Source organism: Corvus kubaryi, unplaced genomic scaffold (assembly GCF_017639235.1).
Source record: "Corvus kubaryi isolate FWS band 111438036 unplaced genomic scaffold, C.kubaryi_AGA036_p1.0 37384, whole genome shotgun sequence".
Taxonomy (NCBI): Eukaryota; Metazoa; Chordata; class Aves; order Passeriformes; family Corvidae; genus Corvus; species Corvus kubaryi.
The window spans coordinates 4,029,405-4,041,390 of NW_024581126.1; the positions used below are offsets into that span (position 1 = coordinate 4,029,405).

The 11,986-nt window shown below is 41.4% G+C and overlaps 1 protein-coding gene across 1 annotated transcript; it reads left to right on the top strand.

The window, feature by feature from the left end:
• Positions 1 to 34: 34 nt before the first annotated feature.
• On the top strand, positions 35 to 9,319 carry KCNA4 (potassium voltage-gated channel subfamily A member 4). The gene is made up of 2 exons (XM_042035600.1): positions 35 to 695; positions 1,509 to 9,319. Exon 2 carries the CDS (start codon positions 2,306 to 2,308, stop codon positions 4,286 to 4,288), a length of 1,983 nt encoding a protein of 660 aa, XP_041891534.1. The 5' UTR covers positions 35 to 695; positions 1,509 to 2,305; the 3' UTR covers positions 4,289 to 9,319.
• Positions 9,320 to 11,986: the final 2,667 nt, after the last annotated feature.

Sequence of the window (11,986 nt, forward strand, 5' to 3'; positions counted from 1 at the left end):
CGGCTCGGAGCAACAGGGCCGGCTCGGGAGCGCCGGGGCGCGGTGCCGCGGGCTGGCCCAGCTCCCGGCTCCCGGCTCCCGGCTCCCAGCGCCGGGCACCCTCGGCCCCAGCAGCGCCCGGCGCGGTCCGCGCTCCGGCCCGCGGCTCCTTGGCCCGCTCCCCCCGAACCGCACAACAAGTGGATGGCGCGGGCGGGAGCCGGCTGAGCGCCGTCCCTGGACGTGTAGGGCAGGGGCCGCACGGAGCGACCCCCGTCCTGCCGCCGCTGGAACCCGGCTCCGCGCACGGATTATCCAGCGCTGATCTACAGATCTGCTGCGAGAGCCGGTCTTGGAGAGACCAGTGAGCGCGCCTGTCCCTTCATTCCGTCTCACACACAGCAAGCACACGCACACCGCCTTCGATTTTCCCTCTGGGGACGAGACCCTCGCTTGTTGCCTTGTCGCCAATGCCGAGGCGAGCGGGAGCGGCGGTGGCGGTGCCGAGTGCCCCCAGCCCCAGCCGCCTCCCCGGCTCGCTCCCGGCGCTCTCCCGGCACCCAGCAAGAAGGGGCAGAAATAACTCGTCAACCTGTGGTGCGCACTGACCACAGCCACCTGCGACTGTGGATCAGCCGGCACAGCCCCCTCAGGACTGCTGCCACCCGGTCCTTACGCTAGCGGGAAGAGCGCTGCTATTTCTCTGCCTAGGATCAGTAAGTATAACAGCGTTTTTAGGATCTTTTTCTGCATGACACGTAGGTATGATTTTAAAAATAGCGTCATTTAATAATTCGTGTTCACCTTCTCTCGTGTATTAATAGATGTGGCTATAAATGAGGCTTCTGTTTAAAAGGGGAGTGTGGGGGGCTGTGTATTTTTGTGTGTGTGCTTGCATGTAGATGTTGCTTCAGTGCACCTGCAGTTGTTTTCTTGACATATCACAGTATTTTTACTTGGCTGAGCACTGTACGTGCCTGTTTCCAAATCAAATCCAGTGAGATGTTCATTGTGATCGAAACACAATTCTGCTGCAGATTAAAATGTAACATTCCCACATTTGATGTGTTTCTACAAATATAACAAAAGCTCTTTGTGTAGATACATTGATTCTTTAATGTTTCATATGGATATATGTAGGTGTATCTCTTACGTATGTGCTCAAAGACCTGAATGCATTGTGTGTTGCAGTATTTTTATTAGTGTTTATATGTGTTGGTGTTTCAGAAGCATGCATATGTTTGTGTATGGATGCAAGTGCTTATATGGGTGGGGATTTTGTATCTGTCTATATATATATGTGACATACCCACCCACATCCTTACCCACAGAGTCGTTCAAAATCTCTGTGCATGTGATGTGGGTGTGTGTGTAATGTAGAAGTGTGAATAGTGTGGGCAGGAGAAGATTTGAATGCCGTGGTAATAGATGACACAGTTTCATTTGATCGGTGTGACCTTTTAGGAAAACAATCCAATCTTTTCCCTTTTTGTTTTGTTTATTTTTGTGTGTTTGTGCATGTGCCTCAGGTTAAGTGCTTCTTCTGCATGACCATAACCAAAGGGTGACCCATCCACTCCCTTATGTCCTATGGGGACTTCAGAGCCAGTTTCTCAGTCTTCATCTCCTCCTCTTCCTCCACCTCCTCCTCCTCCTCTTACCACTGCTGCTGATGCCCTGGGTGCTGCTCCCAGGTTTGAGACATTGTTGACAGGCTGAAGAAAGGATTTGCAAAGACCTCCTCACTGTGTAAATGAAGTGATGGCTGGAATTAACTTCAACTCCCCAAGTAATGATATTAAACAGTAAGTTTGCTAGGCCAAAGCATTACCAGGAATAAATAATGAGGAAAGAGACTATTTGCATTTGGTTTCAACGATGAGCTAAAACCATCTGTGGAGAACAGGTACCCTTTGGTTTGCGTATTTTTTTTTTCCTGAGGAATGCAGCCTTTATAGCCTGCGAGGCAGTCATGATTCTGGTCAGATACAGCTGTGATTGCTGCAGGAGATAAATGAAAATAAAGGGGCTTGGTGGATGGAAGAACAAGGTCTCAGCTGTTCTCTGGTTCAGTTTGAGAATTTCATCTTTTATTATTAGCAAAACGGTAGTTTGTGTCAAACATTCTGGAGAACAAGAAAATGCAGATCTGTGGTTTTCCAAAATATAGATTCAGTGTTACAACCATGTTGCCATACTCGATGCCCAGGGGACTGTCCTCCAAATGCAAATGGCTTTGAACTTTCTAGTGAAAGTTAAGGTGACAGTGTAAATAAAACAAAACCTTGTTACAGTAAGTGATTGAAAAAAACCAAACAGTTGCAAAATGGAGGTTGCAATGGTGAGTGCAGACAGCTCCGGGTGCAACACCCACATGCCCTACGGATACGCGGCCCAGGCGCGGGCCCGGGAGCGAGAGCGGCTGGCGCAGTCCAGGGCCGCCGCAGCCGCGGCCGTAGCAGCAGCCACAGCAGCGGTGGAAGGTGGGGCGGCAGGCGGAGGGGGACCATACCACCATTACCATCAGGAGCAGAGCCGAGGGGCAGCCTCCTCACACAGTGGGAGCGCATCACGCAGCGGCCTGCCCCACCGCCAGAGTGGTAAGAGGAGGAAGAAAGGGAAAAAGAGGAGCCACCACTTAGGAAGTAGGGAGTGTGGGGCCTCCTTCCCCTGTTCTGAGCTGCTGCCGCTCAGTGGTTCTGAGGAGAGAATACTGAAGGACTTGAGTGAGGAGGAAGAGGAGGATGAAGATGAGGATGAAGATGATGAGGAAGAAGGAAAGCTCTACTACAGTGATGACTATGGGGAGGATGAGTTTTCATACTCGGACCAGCCACCCGATGATGGTGGAGGCCCTGGGGGTTACAGCTCTGTCCGCTACAGCGAGTACGAGTGCTGTGAGCGTGTGGTGATCAACGTGTCAGGACTGCGGTTTGAGACCCAGCTGAAGACATTAGCTCAGTTCCCGGAGACACTGCTGGGTGATCCAGCCAAGCGAGGGAGATACTTTGATCCTCTCAGGAACGAGTACTTCTTTGATAGGAACCGACCCAGCTTTGATGCCATCCTGTACTACTACCAGAGCGGTGGTCGGCTGAAGAGACCAGTCAATGTACCCTTTGACATCTTCTCTGAGGAGGTGAAGTTCTACCAACTTGGGGAGGAGGCCATGCTCAAGTTCAGGGAGGATGAAGGTTTTGTCAAAGAGGAAGAGGAAAAGGTTTTGCCAGAGAATGAGTTTAAGAGGCAGGTTTGGCTGCTGTTTGAGTACCCGGAAAGCTCCAGTCCAGCCAGAGGCATTGCCATTGTCTCTGTTTTGGTCATCTTGATCTCCATTGTCATCTTTTGTCTGGAGACTTTACCAGAGTTCAGAGATGACAAAGAATTCGTAATGTCCCTGAGCTTAGGGAAGGGGCTTTCCAATGAGTCTCTTCGCCTGGATGCTGGGGAGCACACCATCTTCAATGACCCTTTTTTCATTGTAGAGACCGTGTGCATCATTTGGTTCTCCTTTGAGTTTACAGTGCGCTGCTTTGCATGTCCGAGCAAAGCACACTTCTTCAAGAACGTCATGAACATCATAGACATTGTCTCCATCTTGCCTTACTTCATCACCCTGGGCACTGACCTGGCACAGGAGCAGGGCAGTCAGCAGGCCATGTCTTTTGCCATCCTGAGGATCATCCGTCTGGTCAGGGTGTTTCGCATCTTCAAGCTCTCCAGGCACTCCAAGGGTTTGCAGATCCTGGGTCACACGCTCAGGGCCAGCATGAGGGAACTTGGCCTCCTCATCTTTTTTCTTTTTATTGGAGTCATTTTATTTTCCAGTGCTGTTTACTTCGCAGAAGCTGATGAGCCTGCCACCCATTTTCAAAGCATCCCAGATGCCTTTTGGTGGGCTGTGGTGACCATGACTACAGTTGGTTATGGGGACATGAAACCCATAACTGTGGGTGGGAAAATAGTCGGGTCCCTGTGTGCCATTGCAGGAGTGTTAACCATTGCTTTACCAGTGCCAGTGATTGTCTCCAATTTTAACTATTTCTACCACAGAGAAACTGAGAATGAAGAACACACACAGATGATGCAAAATGCAGTCAGTTGCCCTTACCTCCCAACAAATTTACTGAAGAAATTTAGAAGCTCATCATCTTCATCCACAGAGGATAAATCAGAGTATTTGGAGATGGAAGAAGGAGTTAAAGAATCTCTTTGTGTAAAGGAGAATAAAAGTCAGGACACAGGGAATAGCAGTGAGTCAGAGAAGAAAAACTGTGTAAATTCAAATTCTGTGGAAACTGATGTGTAATTTTGAACGTTTCCAAATATATTTATGCATTAAAGAGTGCAGTGAAAATAATGAAATATGCAAACAAGAGTCTGCAGCATACAATAGTATGCCATTTAATGGTTAAATACAAATAAAAAACATTGCTAAACATGTATTACATATCAAGTAAGTGGTACAACTTGAGGAAAGGATTGCTCAATCTGATACATTTTCAGACTTTATATTTTTATTAGAATGCAAGTGTTTTGCACATGAGGCTGAGAAATTTATTAAAACCAAGTCAGTTTTAAAGTGGGTGCATGAACTGTCGACATCACTAATAACAGCTCTGTGGTAAAAGTTGGCATTCAGAGGTATTTACTATGTAAGAAACAATGAAGTTTGGTAGTCATTTATCTATTTATCAGTGCTTTAATAGCAGCTACCATAAATCATTGGATACCATAGTCATTGTTTTTCAAATGGTAAATTTATTGTAAAAAGATATTCTACAGAAGATAGATCTAAATTTTTTTTCCTTGAAATCTATAATGCTTGTTTTTAACTGGAAATTTACTTTGAAAAGGCTGTTGACCCTCCAGAAATTGTTTATTTTTATAACTCTCTTTGGAGGCATTGCAGCATTTGTTGTCTAATAATGAAAGAAATGAAGTAAGAGAATCGTTTAACCTGGTCTGACTGCAAAGGCAAAATGACTGGAATGCTTTTTTGCACTACTTTATATGCTGGAGATATATTGAAAGAGACTTCATACTGTGAATGTTTACTAATGTAATAGTTCAATGACAATCATTGGAAGAGTGAATTCTGCATCATATTTTATTGTTTTTCTTTCTTTGTGATGCTGATGGCAAAACAGCTAACATTACATTAATTCCATACTCTTTTTAATTATGAATATCTGTGATCTGGAAAAGGATTGTGAAGTAAAGTTTTATAATCAAAATTATTTGAAAGCGGTGTTTTCTACTGATGCCCTCAAGAAGTACCTAATTTATATCTTTTTTTCTGCTTAGTTTACCATTCAGAGTCTATGATTAGTAGATGCACTTTGTCAGTATTGAGGAAATTCAGTATATGGGAGGAGAAGGTAGAAGTAATAAGATACTCAGTGGTTACAGTACTGACAATTGAGGATTGCTGACTTTTAATAATGTGCTATTATTGGTGCTGCATTTTCCCTTGATTACAGCTTTCACCCATGTATATTTGAAGCAACATTTAAGATCTAAAATAGGCATTCTGGGCTTCAAAATGAACATAATGGGTCCCATGGAGTCCTGGTGAAAACATTCCATGGTTTCTTTTCACTGATTCTTAGGCCAGGTATATTTTACTATGTGTCAAAACCTCCCATTGCCCATCCTAGGAGATTCAGGTAGGTAAGGATTACCTGGCCTGCAGTATATTCCAGCGTCCAGAATGAGATAGGTAAAATATCGCTGCATCCAACATAAATAATAGATTCAGAACAAGTTTTGTTTTAGACTTACCATTACCAAGGGAAGGCACAATTAAACTGTGACTGGTTTTGAAGAGGCACTGTGGAACATTCCAGATCATAAAACTTGAACCAAATTGGCATATGCACTTTAAGGCCTGGGACAGGCTATTATGGGAGAGAAAAGGACTTACCAACACTACAGAATTTCAGTCGTTTGCAATATTCATTTAAAGTCGAGTGTAGGGTTTTTGCAGGGGGGCGAACTTGTTAGTGACTGACTTATAGCAACAACAAAAGCAGTCTGAATTGGGCATCCACGACATTGCACATGATCCATCAGATAAGCCTTGTTTGCTGTATCCAGTGGCACCAAACAGAGCTGCAGACATAGGCTTCTCTTTAATGGTTGGGTTTTGCCTTCATGGTTTTTCTGAGTCTCTTCAAAAAGTTTCTATGCTTGTCTTCTTTGCATTGCAGAAAAATAAAAAAAAAGACACACAAAAGACTGTGTTGTGCTGAGCTCTGCTTCAAAATGTGTGTTTAAGTGTCTGATTCCTAATTTAAAGACACAGCAGGCTTTGCTATATTTTTGATGTGAAGCACTAGCTTCACAACAGAGCTCCTTTTTATTGTGGTGATGTTAATTCCAACTGTGTTTTGAATGAAGTGACTCAGTAATTTTATACATTGGCATTTGCCAAAATTTAAAACTACATTTCACTCCAGCTCACCTGAGTTTAATGTGCTAAATACTTTTTTCTACAGGGGCAATATCAGCAGTGAGGATGAGCATTCTATAAAATCCAGTAAAAATCTGTAACTGAAAGTATTTCTTTCACAGATAGCAGTTAATGGCCTAGAGGGCCTTCTTCCTAAATGGCTTGGTACTAGTTCTGTCTGACACCAGAGACTACACAGCGCCTGGGACCATGGCAAGGGGATAGGAGTGAACAAAATACTAATTAGGTAAATAAAGAACTTAGAGAAGATAAGTAGTACATGTTTGCAGTATTGACTGGTTGGAAGGTGAGGTGGTTCATAAGAAGTGGAATTCCAGACCTCTAATGGAGCTAAGAAAACACTTTGAATCACTTTTAAAATACATTCATACTGTAGCCACAGAGCTCAGCATGAGGGGAGTGCTCCAGCTGGTTGTTCATCTGCTCTGCTACCAGTACACACCTTTTCAATTTAAAACAAGCATGTGATGTCTGTGCTGTGCTGTTTCCAGAGCAGTACCTTGCTCTCAGAAGGAAAAGGTCTGATTGTAGGGCTTCATAGCAGTTGGCAGAGCAACATTCTGGGGGTGTCAGCCCTACACACTGCAGTGCTGGGGAGGTGTATCCTCAGGTAACAACGGAGCCTGCTGCAGTGAATAAACCTCTGTACTTTGTCATGATAAAAAAAACTATATAGCTCAATGCTAGCTTGTGCTATCAGTTGGGTAGAACATTCTGAATCACAGAAAGAATTGTGCATTCCAGAATGGCAAATAGCTCTACTTGGCTTTCTAATTTGATTATTCAACTATCTATTGGTCCAGTCACGACATAGTTTTAAAATGCCAATAGTCCTACCACTAACATGCTAAAACCCAAAGATCCCAAGTACTTTACAAGAAATAGAAATTTGTGTTAAGTATTACTTCGGTTGAAATTGTGTGCCAGAGAAACCCTCTAATTGAGCTGTTATGGCTCTAAGTTACTACTCCTGCTTCTGTCGCACCTTTCCCAGTGATACAGACAACTCTCAGAAAAATAGTTTTATTGTGACTTGGGCATTTTACATTTTAAATTATAGTGGTAAATGCATTCCTGATGTAGCTGATGTGAATGGATTTACACTGGGGATCATTTTAGTTCTACTAATGTAGTTCAAATGATTTCACATTGACATACATTTCAGCCAAAAATAATGCAAAATGAGATATTTCAGGTTCACTTGCAGTGGTGAAAAAATTGGAGGAGTTCCATTAGAATTCATGGAATCACAGCAGCACCAAATCGGATTTCAAATATAGTCTGATACTTAACAGTGTGCTGGCATTTATTGAAAGAATTTTCTAAGTATTTTTATAGTAATCTTAAGTGCCAAGGCCAGGCTCATAAGGAGAGAGTTTTGCTAGCTGAAGCATTGGATTTAATGGCTGACTTCAGAGATCCATAAATTTTTTCTTTATTACATTTCTGATGTTACATTTATTCCTTGAAAACATCAGCCTGGATGCTGAACCTTCTACCAAAAGAAGTGTTGTGTAACCCAGTTAGTGGTGAAGGTTTCTAGTGTTCAGTTAAGCTTTCTGGAATGATTCCACAAGAGGCTAATTCCATTTGATGGAAAATATGATTTGTTTGTATTTGAAGGAAAATTCTTCTGTTTACATAGGTTCTTGTGTGTAGAATCCACCTCTGTGGTGTTCATGTAATGCAGAATAAATTTGGGAGATCCAGGGGATGAAAAGCCCCATTGCTATTATGATTACATCTCATTCATGACTATAGTGTCCTTGGTGTTTGGGGATACTAACAGGCATTCTTGTGCTCATAAAAGTTGGGATTTGAGCGTGTTTTCAGTCCGTAAATCTTTTCAAATAGCTTTGGAATGTGAAAATGATTTTGCATAATGCTGGTGTGGAGTTTGGGATCAGGCCATAACCTTGAATAAAGGATCTTGGAGTGCAACTCCTGACATGGAAGATTCCTGTCAAGTTTGCTTTCAGGTGTTGAGAGTCATTTGACTTGGGATTTGAAAATTCGGTGCTGAGCTGCCCAAGAACAGGAGGTACTTCATATTTGCATAAATGTAGGATAAATGCACTATGGAAAACCAGCAAAATATCAGAAGGCCTATTCCATTTGTAGCAAGTTCCTGAAAAATCTATCTCTCACAGCACTGAAAAATGAAATGTGTGTTTCTGGTCATCCTGGACTCATTAAACTAATTCTGAATATCAATTAATTTTTAACATAATCTTTAAACTTTATAGATAATCCTCAAATTAAATATAATATATCCATTGTGTTTAGACCATGTCACTGACTTCCTCTAATTTTTACTGGTTCCTTATTACTTTTTAGTGTCATTGGACCCAGTTATAAATACATAAATATTTTAAAATTTTTAATTAATTGACATGAGAGAGTAAGAAATAAAAGCAAACCTTAAAAAATGCCCAACTATAATATCCAGCATATAAATTATATACTTTTCTTATCATTAAATAAATCTAAATAACAGAATAACTTCTGTAGACATGGGGCAGGGTATACACTTTCCTCTTGCTATGTCCTCTTGAATGTCCAAATGCTTCAAATTTTGCAGTGAATACTAGTTGACAGATTTATCATATTTTTGCACCTCCATTTGAAACAAATGCTTGCAGAAAAATGGCACTTTTGTAAAAATGAACGTCCCTTCATTTCCACAGAGACCATCTAATGTGGACAAAGTGATTGACAGATTAATTGTGGGTTAAAGTGCCTAAATGTTTTGTACCTGACACCCAGGTACTCTACATATTGCTGCCATGCTTTCTGTGTGTTCAGAATTCTGATGACATTAATTCTGAAGGAAAACTCATTAAAGAACTACGCACTGAGATAGTTGAATTAATTCTTATTTTTAATCCTTTTCTGTACAATTATAATATGCCTTGAGACCTTTTCTGCAACAGGCCCTTTGGAAAATAAATACATAAGAAGGAAAGAAGAGAAATCTTACATTACATGTAAAAAAATCTCATAAAATATACTAATTGAGGGAAAGTAGGTAAGTAAAAACTTCTTTTATTTCCTTCATTTGTGCATTTATGGTATTGCCAGTAAAACCAAACTGGGAGCAAACTGGTTGAATTGATCTGCAACTACAAAGAGGTGCTTCATGCATTGTTTCTCTTCCAGGTACCCTGGTCTCAGGAGCAGCAGCAGCTGCTGCTGTGGCATTGTGTGATTGGGAAGATGCTCCTTGCGCTGGGCAGCACCAAGTGGGGTGGGACAGGGTCCTGTGAGATTTTCAGTCTGGCTGGGAAGTCCATGCTCCTACCACAAGTATCCTGCTGAGTGCAAAAGTTCTATTATTTGCTTGGTAATGCCATGCAACCTTTCCAGACAGGGAGGTCTCAAAGACTCCAATCTGCCAGTTCCTAAGCTGTAAAGGGTCTCAGGTCTGCATTCACTAAATGTAGTTTTCAGTACCTGAATTCCATTCATTTCACAAGGAATTGGGTTGTAAAATGCTTCCTGAACTGAGGAACAAGCAATTTGCTTAAAGTCAAAAGGGACACTGTGGTGGAGCAGGTTTCCCAGGTGTTGCAGCTGCTACACGAAGGAGTGTCGGAAGCGACAGCACATGTTCAAGAGAGATTTTGGTCTCTCTTTGTTTTTAATGTCTTGCTCAAATGTTCTTGGGGCATTTGTGTTCAGAGTAAGGGAGGAGGATGGATAGTCAGGTAGTCAGGTAGGTCAAAGGCATCATCTTTGATTTTAGATACATACTTTTTTTCTGTTCTTAGCAGTCAGAATAAAGTAAGGGTTTTTTAAAAATTATTGAAGTCTTGCAAAGTTTCTTGTGTCAATACTAGGCAGCACCTGGCACTGCAGTGTAGGACAACCAAGAAGAAAATCGGCTCTCCTCGTTTGTATTTATGTTGGTATGATTTTGGTGCAGAATTTTGCTGGAGAGAAGGGATGTTCCAGGGTGCTCCACTGTGTGTTCATCCTCATTGCAAGGGGAGCAGCACCCCACGATGTGCTGTGGAAAGAAATCCAATCACATACACGGGGAGACTGCATTCCCTTGTTTCCTGTGCCTTGTGCAATCAAAGGACACTGCTGGGGTATTGCCCTGCACTGTGGATTCAGCCACATTCCACTGAGATCAGTGGAGGTTTGGTTTTCAATCGGAGCCCGTGATATCTGTCCTTGTTGTGGATCATCCACTGTATGAATGAACTTTAATTTCTGCCTATTGTCTCCCTGCTGGCACAGCTTTGTAATGAATTCAGGGTGTCATTCAGTGAGTTTTTCCTTGCACAGTGGAGCCTGAATAGCACAGGGAGCCTGAATGCAGAAAACTGAAGAGGACTGTTGATACTGATCAAAGGTATCTCTTGTTTTTCTATCCAAAACTGTATTTGTATTACAAGTTACACATTCCCCAGACTGTATATTTCAGGTTAAATACGTTCTGCTTCATTAGCGTGTTTGTACTTTAAAGATGCCCTCAATTTGCCCTGAATTCTTCAGGAATTTAAGACATGGACTATTTTTCAGGTTTCAAGCATGAAGGAAGATGATCCCTCTTTGCATTCAAAATGGCAGGGCATTATTTCAAAGTAGAAATCTTGCATATTTTCAGGTTAAGAAGCTGAGGAATAATATCTTTTCTGTTAAAGTATTTCTTAAATATTAGCTGCAGATACACATACTAAAGAAAAATATGGTTTCATCACAGGGAAGAAATAGAAAATATTTTTAATTCAATGTTTAAAGGGCATCATTGTTTTTTACTCTGTGCCAGATGACAAGCTCAGATAAATGTTATTTTAGCAAGAATCTATCCTACTGCAGAGAGCACAGTAGAGGAATTGTATAGTAATTTATACTCCAGCATCTATTTCTGTATATGTTTATTTCTTATATTAAATTTCTTATTAATTTACATTTAATTTCTTATATTTCTATTATTATAGCTATTTCTATTATAGCTATTATAAGCACTGTTACTTATCCAGGACTCATAGATCTCAAAATTAATGATAAAAATGCTATAAAGGTCTGAGTAAATATGGGGAACAAGGTCTAATGCTTCTGAGAATCTGCAAGAAGAAATTGTTATTTTGGTGCCATTTTACTTGTGAACGTCTCCTCTAATAACTGATAGGGTGATTCCATAAGTTAGAAGACAGAACTGTTTTCTCTGGCTAATAAAATATTTTCCGTTGCTCATAGTTTAATGGACAATTAGCATTTTTCTAGCTTTGAAATATTTAGAAAATGTGAGAAGACTCTAGTAATTAGAAATTGTACTAATTTGCTGCTCTTTGACCTATTTTACAAGAAAATATTTCCAGAATTGATTAGTGCTACTGGACAACTCAACTCCTAAGCGAAATGGAGTCATTGTAAAGAGATTTACTTTTGAATTCATGCAGAAAAAGTGCTTTTTAAATTGTCTCATTCTTGGGCACCCAGAAATAAAGACATTCAGACCATTACTTATTTTTGAAAATTTCTGATGGCTTGACTGACTTGTTTCTTTTGAGAGGAGAGAAC

Excerpts from the sequence above, each read along its gene's own strand:
- KCNA4 (XM_042035600.1), top strand. The coding sequence starts at position 2,306 with ATGGAGGTTGCAATGGTGAGTGCAGACAGCTCCGGGTGCAACACCCAC.